This window comes from Xiphophorus maculatus, chromosome 10 (assembly GCF_002775205.1).
Source record: "Xiphophorus maculatus strain JP 163 A chromosome 10, X_maculatus-5.0-male, whole genome shotgun sequence".
NCBI lineage: Eukaryota > Metazoa > Chordata > Actinopteri > Cyprinodontiformes > Poeciliidae > Xiphophorus > Xiphophorus maculatus.
In genome coordinates, this window is record NC_036452.1 from 2711068 (window position 1) to 2723322 (window position 12255).

A 12255-nucleotide genomic window follows, 5' to 3' on the forward strand; every position below is an offset into this window, starting at 1 on the left:
AATTCACAACAAGTTCCAGCAGATGTTAGTTAATTAGAAGAAACGTTTAAACGGTATTCAGTCGATAAACTGAACAAAAGTTTCAGACATTTCCTGTAGGTGATGCTGACCTTTGTACTTGGTGACCACAGCAGAGTTGACACAGGCAGGTTCGTGGAAGTCAACCTGTAAACTGGTGCTGCTGCTAACAGACAGAAGAACTACGCTGGGAGCATCTGGAGGGTCTGAAGAGGCAGAACAGAGGAGTAAACTCAGAGAGAAGCCTTTACAATCTTTAATTCAGGCATAACTTCTGTCAACTGACAAAGAGTTAAGGCTGAGATCGAGTCTGAGCAGCAGTGGTGGGCAATGCTAACTAAAAGCTAGTTGCGCTAATACTAAAGCATTTGAAACATTAGTTTTGCTAATGCTAAGGAGCTATTCTGACATTATAGGGCACTAATGTGCTACAAAATCACTGTATTTAGTGAAAATGATCAATGAAGTCCTTCACCAACACAGTAATTAGTGAAAGCTAACAGTAATGAGCTAATTTCCACCATGTTGACACCCACATTGCGCTCTGCATCACAAAGCAATTCACATGTCAGTTTTTACATGTTTTTAATCAACAAGTCTGATGTTTGTTAATGTGTTGTTTGTTTCCTGTAAACCTCATTTGTTTTATACGTATTATATTGTATATATTTATATAACAAAGTAAAAAAGACAAAAATAATGTGAGAAGAAATGAAACCGCTACGCTAACAGATTTCAAAATAAGAACATGAGGACAAGCCCAACTACTTAAACAATTATTAACAGTCAATAATAAAATCTTTAGTCAACTGAAAGTCACAAAACTTTATATTAGCGCCTTTAGCATTTAAGCTAAGTGAGCTGAATGAAACATTTGCGACATTATTAGCAGTGGGTTGGCAGAAGTGTGCCCACCACTGCTTGAAGATGTGATTTTTACACTATTTAACCACCAAACTCATCCTATCACAAAAGTCAGGATGATGAAAGTAAGAAAGTCAAAGCATAATTTATCTCCGAGGAGTTGTCCTCAGCTCGCAATCACATGGTCTGCCTCAGTTTCCCAGGGTGGAACTCGTCACCTCGCCACCGGCAGCCAGTCAGGAGAGGAAACATGCTGGACAAAACGATGAAAACTAAAAATAACCGCTGGAGGAGAGGCATCAAATCCTTACTAGCATGCTCAAAACCTGTCTGCATGCGTCTGAAGAGCCGCAGCCTCCACTCCCAGGCCTTCAGATGTCTCTCCTGGTCGGACCCCTCCCGTTCGCTGGGACCCTCACTGCGGACCTGGGCCTGCAGCTCCGACACCCGCTGCTCGGCCTCCTGCACCAAGGTGGCCAAGTGCACCGCCCGGCCTTCCAGGCTAACAACTGAGACACACAGAGAGAGAAACCGGTGAATGAACGTACACATCCAAAACTTTTCTTTATTCATTCCAAAGTGAGCAAATTTTACAAAACATATGGAGCCCCTGCATGTTATTGTTTATATCCGGGAAATTTCATACATGCACACAAAGCTGGGCGGCAAAAAGACGATTCTTTTACATGTATTTACTTAAAACTAACTCCTTTATCTTTCTGAATAGATGGTTTGATTTTATTTCAGGTGTATTAAGATTTTAGCATTTGACACTTGACTAAAAATACTTGTTAAGATGTGTTTTTTGCAGTGTATCTCTCTCTCTACAGTAAATTTTTTTTATGTCTGGAAAGTTTTGCATTGCATTTTGATTTCCATATTTTTCCTATCAAGTAGGAAGATTTCTGTCATGGTGGCATTGCTGAGCTGGTGTGATAAAGAATCTTAAAAGGTTTTCCCACCCAAATCCTCGCCATTGTAGTGCTTGTTGCCCATTTCTTTTCTGTTATTAATTTGGTCTCTTTTTCAAATTGCAGTGATATGAAAAGTTGAATTTCTTTCAAACGGATCCAAAAGCCTCAAGTTCACAGCAACTTTGTCACAGAAATAAAAATATATGTATAAATTTGAGGTTCATTACATTCTCAGCCAAATTTATTCTTAGCTCCCACTTTGAAATATGCACCCAAAAAAAAAAACCCCACAAAGGAAAGCCGCCATGCTGCAAACCGCTTCAGCAGGCCACTTCTGTTTAATTCCTGTTTGCCAAAATGCTGCGGCAGATTCTCCAATAAAGTTCATTTATTGTGACTGAGCTGCCTCTCTCTGGGGATGACATCAGCTAGAAAATAAGGGAAAATGGGGCAATGAAAGTACGAACGGGTAAGAGAGGGAGGAGTGTCCCTCGGTGCGGTTCCAAGCGGTGGGAATACGCACGAGGGAGCATCAGCTCAGATGGCTGCTGTAAAACTTCTTGTATTTTTTATTTTTTTGCAAAAATTATGGAAATTTTTGTGTCACCGTTCTATTTATATAATGGAACACAGCCTGACAGAGACAGCAGAGGAATGTTTTCTTAGAGAGGTTTAGGGTGTTGCCACAATGCAGCGAACAATGAAACCCATCACTGCAGTTAATGAGATGTAACACCCCATGAAAATACTCAACCCGTGGCTGTGCAGCCGGCGATAGAGGCTGCGGAGGCAGGAGACCCAGATCAGAGATGTTTGCACGCTCCGCTGGCAAAAGCATGCAGATTATTTCAAATAAAAGTCTGAAAACGGTTAATATAAAGACAGGGAGAAGACAGTAGCGAGCTGAACTCCTTTGGTGGCTGCTCGTTTCTTGGAGTGTTTGGGACGGCTGCGGGTCTGTGTTTAGTCTGTGTGGTCTGCGTTTGTTCATTGTGGATTCCACCGCTGAGCGTTAGATTCCACTGTTGACAGTAAGTTTAGAGCTCCGTGTCAAAATGTCCATTTGGGTGTTTAATTCTCTGGCTCCCTCCGTGTCTCCACAGCGGCTCTGAGATGCCGATGCTGAGAGTCCGAGTGTCTCAGAGACGCTGACTCCAACTCACTTTATCAGGACTCGGTATCCTGGACTAACATAACCACAAAAACACTGATTCTTACCAAGTATGTCTGCTCTAGTTTCTTAGTGCACTTGAAATCAGACAAAACTACCTTACAACTAACTTTTCAGAAAGAAATAGGAGCTTATTTTAAGTTAATAATTTCTTAATATGGATGAAAAAGTGCTAATTCTATTGGCAGATTATTTATGGGAAAAATGTCTTGTTACAAGTGAAATAATCTGAGTGGAACTAGATCTCGGTTGCTAGGTGACGGGCTGGGCTTGGCTGGGGTTGCTAGGTAACGGTTCTGGGCTCTGCTTGTGTTGCTAGGTGATTTGTGACGTTACATTCAGAAGGTTTTTGAAACGGCTCATTTTCTAGACACCAAAAAACTTATTGCCAAAAAAAACCCCGTCTGGTGTTGCGCCTCCTTTTTTTTTTAGGAGCAGTAGAAACTCGACTGCAAGAACAAAAACATGCAAAATGTGATTTTTTCACAATAAGTCCTCTTTTAAGAAAACAGAGGAGAGGTTGGCAAATCCTAATGCAGAGTTTGTTGTTCTTCTTTCTCTCCGTTAGCCGTTCATGCGTGAACACACAGTCTCATGAATGATTTGGGTTCTGGATGGAAAAGCCCAATCAAAGACCAAAACTTCACTGATCACCACTTTCCATTCAAGTGTTTTCAATTTAATGATACCTTCATAAGACGTCTGGTTCAGAAAATGCGTGTGGGGGTGGGTGGGTGTGTGTGTGTGTGTGTGTGTGGGTGAGCGTGTGCACAGGTGAAAACACAAACAGCCTTGGAGCCTTACTGGCGAGTTCTAATCATTACCAGAGGAAGGGTAATGTTTCTTGCTAAGATATTTGGACTAGAATCCAGACCAAAATTATTTGGCTAAATTTTGTGCCCCTGCACATTTTCACATTATCTGTGAATGAAAAGTCACATTTTCACATTACCTGTGAAAATGTGACTTTTTGTTACCTGCCACATTGACTACACACTATAATTTGAAATCCAGTGAGGCTGAGGCAGCAGTGGAGCAAAAGTAAGAAATACTGCCACCTCCAAGTGGGAGTTAGTATCACTTAAGCTCAATGTTTTTGACCATTTTTGCAAAATAATAAAATAATATATTCAAATTTTATAAATAACATGAAAAAATTCTGCTATCAGTAGATTTTGTGTGAACTGATTGATGTAATTTGGCATCTGGAGCCACATAAAAAGCCGAGGTGGGCCAGATTTGGCCCTCAGGCCTCGAGTTTGACACGTGACTTTTCGTATGAACAAACTTTTTCACGCGAGATTTCATTTGTGTTATTTGTTCAAAGGAAACACCGCCATTGTGAATTAGTATTTTTTTGACAGAGAAATTTTGCACAGCTTGTGTTGGAAACGCGGCTGCAGAGACGAGTTGGTAACGACTCACAGTGAGGGCTCTCCTTGGCACCGGCCCGCAGCAGAAGCTTAGCCATCGGCACGTTGTTGGTCATGATGGCGATGTCGAGAGGAAGGAGGCCTTCGCTGTTTGGCGTGTTGAGGTCCAGCTCCTCCAGGCTGTACTGGGACAGAAGCAGCTGGACCAGGTCCAGTTCCTGGTGCTCCACTGCCTCAAACAAAGCTTCGTTGCTCTGGAACTGACACACAGAAAAAGGGGACACTTTTAATGGACTTTTAATGGGCAAATTCTAACAGAACTTTTCATTAAAAGTGTCATTATTTACCAAATAATGCAAAATTTATGTTTTTAATGCAACTTTTAGTGTAAATTTGTATTAAAAGTGTCATTATTTACCAAATGACACTTTATGAAAACAGTCATTAAGCTCTATAAAGACTCCTCCATGTTTGTGACAGGTGTGATGTTAGTCATATGCACAGACCTTCAAATAAAGTGTTACCGTATAAATATAAACTATATAAGTACATATATATATATATATATATATATATATATATATGTATATATATGTATATATATATATATCTTAACTTGAAATTAGACAAAACTAACTTATAAGTAACTTTTCAGCAAGACAAATAAATACATTTGTTTTAAGTAAATAATTTCTTAATATTAATGAAAAAGTTCTAGTTCCATTAGCTAATAAATTCACTTATAACAAAATATTTTCCCCATAAGTGAAATAATCTGTCAGTGAAAGTAGTACAATATTTACAAAATCTGAATTTAAAACAAGCTCCTGTATGTTACTGAAAAGTTACTTTAAATTTAGTCTTTTTGCATTTGAAGAGCTTGTTTTAAAATAATGACTTGTAAATACTTGTAAATAAAAACGTTCTAGTTTCACTGGCTGATTATGTGACATAAAATAGCAAAATGCTTTAAGTAAAATAATCTCAGTGTAACTAGAATTTTTTCAACAATATTAAGGAATTAGAGGATTAAAACAAACTCATATTTTGTTGAAAAGTTACTTGTAAAGTTAGTTTTTGTCTTATTTCAAGTTTACTAAGATAATTGATTGCACTGGAAACTAGGTTTTGTGTTTTTGCAGTGTGATTTTCTCTTCATGACATTCGTCAGACAGGTGGCTCAAAAGCTTTCAACCATTTCCGGACAACAACCCTCCTGCTCTCGTTACTTTGTTCCTCCTGTTCCCATCCTGGACTTACGACGGTGGTTTTGCGCAGCCTCTCCTTGTCTCCTCCCCGCGCTGACACCACGCTGTCCTCCAGCGCGGGGGGGTTGGTGCCCACACGAAACTTTCCAGACAAGTTGCGGTAGAGCCGGCGAGCTGCGCTTGGCGAGGACAGGCTGGCGGACTTGCGAGCCGATGCCGGCTGGTGGACCTGGTCCCCTCGCATGGGCTGCGTCATCTTGGCTGAGTCGGCGCTGGAGGAAAGATCATGGAGAGAGAAGCACAAGAGATGGGTGAAAGGAGTCGCATCTGGTCCCTCCGCACTGTGGCAGTAAAGAGAGAAGGCCCTTTTTATGTCACTTTTTATTTTCCTGTTTAGGATGGACAGAGTGTTGCTTCTGGGAAAGAAGCCAACTTAAAAAACACAGCCCTGCTTCTCTGCATTAAAGCCAACAGAGGAATAAAAATGACTTTAAATTAAGATATTAAAACAAACATTTTGAACAGGATCTAAAAGATGTATTACTGCAGATGTATCACTCATTATCTGGGTTCCATGTTTTCCACAAAGGCCCAAACAGTTTGTTTATTTACACTGCAAAAATACAAAATCGTAATTTCTGGTCTCGTTTCTAGTGCAAATATCAATACAAGTAGCTTTTCAGCAAGATATGGGGGTTTGTTTAAAATCAATAACTCCTTAATATTGATGAACAAACTACTGCCGCCGTTACCTAGCAACCCCAGCGAAGCCCAGCCCGTTACCTAGCAACCCAGTTCTAGTTCCACTGTCAGGTTATTTGACTTATAACAAGACATTTTGACATGTTATATGTGATATAATCTGGCAGTGAAACTAGTACATATCCTGCTCCTATATCCTGTTACTTTTAGTAAAAATTTTACTTTTAAGTTAGTTTGGTCTCATCTGAAGCTGGAACTGGAAACTAGACGAGAATACTTGGCAGGGTTTTGTGTTTTTGCAGCGTATTGCAAGTCATATCATCATTCCAAGCAGACCTGAGACCACACTAAAAGCAGGAAGCGGACTACAACGCAGGGCATTCTGGGTAAATATAACCAAAACAAATGTGTTACCTAGCACTAGCGGGGGAAGTAACTCATAGCCTTCAGCCAAACACAAAAGAGAATCCCTACAATCGCTAAAATCTGATGCCACTCCATATTTGTTTACATTCTGTCAGGAAGGAAGCTGCGTTGTTCCCTTCAGTGGTTCTTGGTGCAGCGCCCCCACAGGCCAGGAGGGGAACTGGTTTTTCAAATGGCTTGGTGTGAAAGTGAACCACAGCAGCTGAAAAAGGAACAAATGTTGCAATTTTTGTCCCCAATCGAACCAAATCTAGTTAACTGTAAGGTGTGAAAACACACAACAAATACAAAAACACTGCGCCAAGAGTAGCCTCTATAAAAACAAGTAAATAAATAAAAACACACAACAGGCTACATGGAGATAAAGGCCGCAGTAGCACTGTCTGTGGCTACACACTGGAAAGAATCCCGTCTAAAAACAGAATCACTGAGGTGGGTGTAGTTTCCACGGGACATAAAGACACAAATTTAGTTTTCCCAGAAGAAAACAGCTAAACATAAAGTTCTGAGTCAGCAGTACTTGAATGGAGAAAAAAATGGCTGAATGCAAAATGTACCAGACACATCATGAATTTTTATTCAAGCATTGGTAACGTCTGCAAGACGGTTTACTATTGCTTCAAAAATGGCTCCACACATGCATTTTATAGACTCAGCCCAGTGGGAAAATCATCCCGCCCTGTCATGAAGGACACAGCATCACTTTGACCGCTCAGATATACGTAACCCATGTTCCACAGAGCTGACGGTCTTCAGAGAGGGATGCAGCAAAGAACAAAGAGTAAAACTGCCACCAGTGAGAAATACCCATGATGCTTCAGTGATAAATGATTCTGATTTGTCAGATTTCTATGATCAGCTCCAGTTGTCGTAACGGTCATCCTAAACAAGTAAGAATTTGCTCTATAACATCATTTTTCCCCTGTGAAACAATCACATTCACGTCTTTCCAGCAGATTCTTGGCACCGCTGCTTTGCTGATTCTACTGCGCCCTACTCCAACCTGCTATGGGAACTATGTAGATGACAAGTGTTTCTTGGGCGAGTCTGGCCTGAAGCGCTCAGACGCGTTGGCCTGATGAAGGAAATGTCAGCGGGACTCCACAGGCGACGATGACAGACTCCGTGTTGGAGACACCAAAGAGATCCATTGAGATAAGTAAATTCCTCAAGGAGGCGTTTTCAGCACCTTCTGGTCCAGTTCGTCTCACCCCTCTTCACACCATCTGAACTCGTTTCTCCCTCTAATTTTACCTCTTGCTAAAATATAGAACCAACACTTAATATTTATGGAAATGCACATAAAGAACATAAAGGTACCTTACCCTTGTGGACATTCTTGAAAATAAATTTTCTGTGTACATTAAAGGAGACCTATTATGCAAAATTAACATTTTGCACATTTTTGTATTTTCATTTGGGTTTCTACTGCTCCCAGTTCAAGCACTTGTATAAATCACTCAGCTGTTTTTGGCAGTAAGCTCAGGTTTTCTGGTGTCTGGAAAATGAGTCGCTTTAGAAACCTGCCCATTACCTAGCAACCCCAGCAAAGCCCAGCCCGTCACCTAGCAACCCAAGGAGCACTCCAGCGTTTTTGTCCAGCTGGTTTTACTATTGTATGCGCTGTACAATGGCTGCCGGAAAAGACAAAACGCTTTGTTGTTGACCTATTATTTAGAAAGAACTTGCTGCATTCTTGTTGGTTGTGCAGAAGGCTCCACTTCTGCTTTTCAAAGATGTATGGTTGTATAATTGTGCATCCTTTTGCAGCCATTTTCATGTGTGAGTGTAACCGTTGAGTTCAGAGCCGTGGCCAGCAGCAGATTATTTGGATTTAAAGTGACAGGAAGTCCTAAAACAGGTCAACATAGGCAGAACGGAGCACAATGAAATCTCATCGTCTAAGAATGATTTTGTATGAAAAACATAACGAAGATGTTCTGTGTCTCCCATAGACCTATCCTAACATGTTCAGGGAAGAATAATAAGTCATCTTTAACATATCAGTTTGCAGAACCTTATCTGATTATTCTCACATTTAAACAGATAGTTTTACCATTTTTCTCTAAACAAGTGACATGCTCAGTTACTCAGTCAGACCAACGTCAGTTCTTGACATCGCAGCGCTTTGAACATGAGCAGGCGGAGGTCGACGCGCGTAAATAAAGGCATTAGTTTGGGCTGTCACGCCACATGCCACAAGCAGATTTGTCAAGGTGAGAACATCTGTAGGAAAAATGTTATTTATACCGCCACTCAGCAACGGACGTATGAGACCACATAAGAGTCCGTCTGCGCTCAAACCCTCCCCATCACATGAAGTTTGTGCAACAGCTGACATCGGCCTACATTGTAGACTTTAAAGCCCCCGCAACAAGCCCTTTTTCACAGGGGCGGATACACCTAAAATACCCCCACAATCCCTGTCCCTTCCCGCTCCGTCCCATCCATCTCCACTCCATCCCGTAATAGAGGCCTTATTTTAGACATCCTCGTGTTCCCGGCTGGGCCTAACCTATTCCAGGGTTCCAGATAAAGCGCGGCAGGTATTTGGAATAATTTTTCCATGGGCCTGGCCCGGAAGATAAAACAGGAGATATATTTGTAATGCGTGTGCCGGTATCCCATTTCAAAGAGAAAGCCCACTGGAATGCAGCCCTGGGCTTATTGTTATATTCCTGAGATGGAACAGACGCACGACGGTGCCCCATCGCTCTGACGACATTAGGCTGTGTGTAACGAGGAGAGTGTACATCTGCGATTTCAAAGAGATGTTATATCGCACACGTGAGGGTGGCGTATCATTTACCAAAAGACACGCCGCGCAGAAATAGAGAAATATAGACTATTGATCATAATAAAAGCCCTGCCACAGTAAACAAATGAAGATACTTAATTATAATAGATTATTACAACAGTGTTAGGCTTTTGAAAGAACATTTAAAAAAGTATTTTTGCTAAAAACAAAAAATGTACTAAGGGTCTTTGGTCTAATCCTAGTGCAAATATCTTTGTACACTTAAAATAAGACAAAGTTTCATTACAAGTAACTTTTCAGCAAGATCTACGCCCATACTAAATCAATAAGGATTTAGTGATTTTTATTATCCTGCCAGCTTACATTTGCATGTTTACATAAATGTTCCACTTGTTTATGGTATGAAATTTGGACTCAGCTACCATTTTAAGAAGCAAAATTAAGAAATAAATATAAATAAGAGCATGCACAAATATACTGTATACAAATAAACATTTCAGCAAGATATAGGAGTTTGTTTTAAGTCAATAACTCCTCAATATTGGTGAAAAAGTTTTAGTTCCACTGGCGCCGTTACCTAGCAACCCCAGCCAAGCCCGGCTCGTTGCCTAGCAACCCAGTTCTAGTTCCACTGGCAGATTACTTCACTTGTACCAAGACATTTTTCCCATGTTAAAAGTGAAATAATCTGCCAGTGGAACTCAAAGTTTTTCATAAAGGAATTATTGATTTAAAACGAGCTTTCTCTTTTGTGCAAGTTAATTTCGTCTTATTTGAAGTGTGCTAAGAAACTAGACTAAAGGTTTTTGGTAAGATTTCGTGTCTTCGCAGTGTAGGCGAGCCGTTAAAGCTTTGCTGCACTATGTCGTATCTGCCTAGCAAGTCAGTGGCGTATGAAAATATGCAGCTTAAACTAAATCTTCTATATATTTCACTGCATTGAAACATAATTTCCTTTTCAGCTTTGATATTTCAGATATAATATCCTGTATATGACATGTCTGACATATTATAAGTCGTAATCAAATGTGGCAGTAATGACCTGATATCAATTCAAGTTAGGGCTCCATGTGATTAGGATGAAATTACTACATTATTATTAATTATAGTGACGTTTTTCCTCATTCTTCTCTTTTTATCATCACAATCCTCCACAAAATAAAAATAAAAAAAGTCAAAATCTATCCAGCTCATCAACTGGAGTATCACATTAAAGCAGCCACAGATGTTGCCATGACGACTGTGACTCAAGCCTGTCGCAATGAGCAATAAATCATTAAATCAATTCATCTGCGATTGTTTTTCCTCATGTTTTTCTTTCTACCAAAGACTGGATGACACATGGCTTTTTAGTGTGGTGTGTTTGTCTCAACTACTCCTATTATGAAGGATAACTTTGTTTACAAAGATGCCAACGTTCATTTTATTTATTGTTTTAGTTTATTTAATATCTTCATGTTAAAGGTTCATTAAAATTTTATGTTTATTAATCTTTGAAAGAGTTTACTTGCATTATTATGCCATTACCAACATATTACTTGAAAATGGTCTCAATACAAGAACATTATAGTTTATCGCAATAACTTCTGGGACGATTTATTATCCAGCAAAATTTATTGAGACAGGCCTAATGTGAGATGATATTTCATAGAGCTGTAGCATCAATTAACCTCATGCTATGTTATGCAGTTGCTTTGTCTGCGGCGATGATGATTCACCTGCATTACAGGTTGAAAGCTTAAAGTGGGTCCAACTGCATGGCAGTCTGACCTATTTTCTGATTAAGTCAGTTAGTAATTGTTTAACCAGGAAGCGCTGAACTTTCAACCCAAGATGGTCAGACGGTCAGTGGGTAAGAAGAAAAAAGAGACTAAAGTTGAAAAGACTACAGATTTTACAACCCTTAACCCCAAAAAAGAAAATGGCGGTGCATAAAAAGCTACACATAATTTATAGACACGACTGTTTGATGTTTCACAAAAATGTGCTCCCTTTCTTTATGCTTAGACCCATGTGAAACACGTTTATCAGATTAACCAACATCTGTGGTTTCCCCATGAGGCTCATTTTTCAGATTAAAAGTACCTTTTGCAGGGATTAATCAGATTTTTTAAGTGCATATTTGTGTATTAAAACATCTTTTATTGGTCTGACGTAATTATTCAATCTTAAATGTTTTTTTTTTATTATCTGTAAGCAGAAATTAACAGAAATAAAGTTTCGAAAGCATCAGTCTGTGTGTAACTGAGTGATGGAGAAACTGAACTCTTAAATAATTTTCATGTTTAGTCAATATGACGGTGAATTGGAAACAGCGACAGCAGCTTTAGGGTTTATGCGTTTCTACTGAAAACTAGAGACCAGAGATGGGAAATCTCAACCTGAAGCAATCACCCAAACGTCTTCAACTGAAATTTGCTGCACACACACACACACACACACGCATGCACCCCCACACGCACACACACATCTCCACCATTTTAAAAGTGCTGGAAAACAGGAAGCAGTTTTCTCTGGTAAAAACCGAGTCTTCCAAGAGCCAGACTCCCTCCTGGGTCCTTGATGCTCCCACATCAAATACTCCCACAAACACTCAACACCCTGATGTTGCAAACACCATACACAGAGCATCTGTTTTATTAGTTTTATCAGCTTAATTTACCGAAAAGAAAAGTTCGGTCCCACAGTCAGTGAGTCACATGTAAACAAAAACATGCAAACCGAGTCTAGACAGTTAGCAGCTCTTTGTCTGAGACTCGAGATGGGAAAAAAAACAAACTAAATCGAAGCATTTTTTTGGAAATGTTGGTAAACCTGTACG

General features: G+C 39.9%; 1 protein-coding gene across 2 annotated transcripts in view; it reads right to left on the minus strand.

The window, feature by feature from the left end:
* LOC102233545 (ankyrin repeat and fibronectin type-III domain-containing protein 1-like) overlaps positions 1-12255 on the minus strand; it is a 181790-nt gene that overhangs the window by 21519 nt on the left and 148016 nt on the right. For both annotated transcript variants that reach the window (XM_023340388.1, XM_023340387.1), the window contains 4 exons: positions 5601-5820; positions 4393-4600; positions 1194-1391; positions 111-224 (listed from right to left, as the gene is read on the minus strand). In XM_023340388.1, coding sequence (XP_023196156.1) covers positions 111-224; positions 1194-1391; positions 4393-4600; positions 5601-5820 — 740 coding nt within the window. The remainder of the gene's footprint in view (positions 1-110; positions 225-1193; positions 1392-4392; positions 4601-5600; positions 5821-12255) is intronic.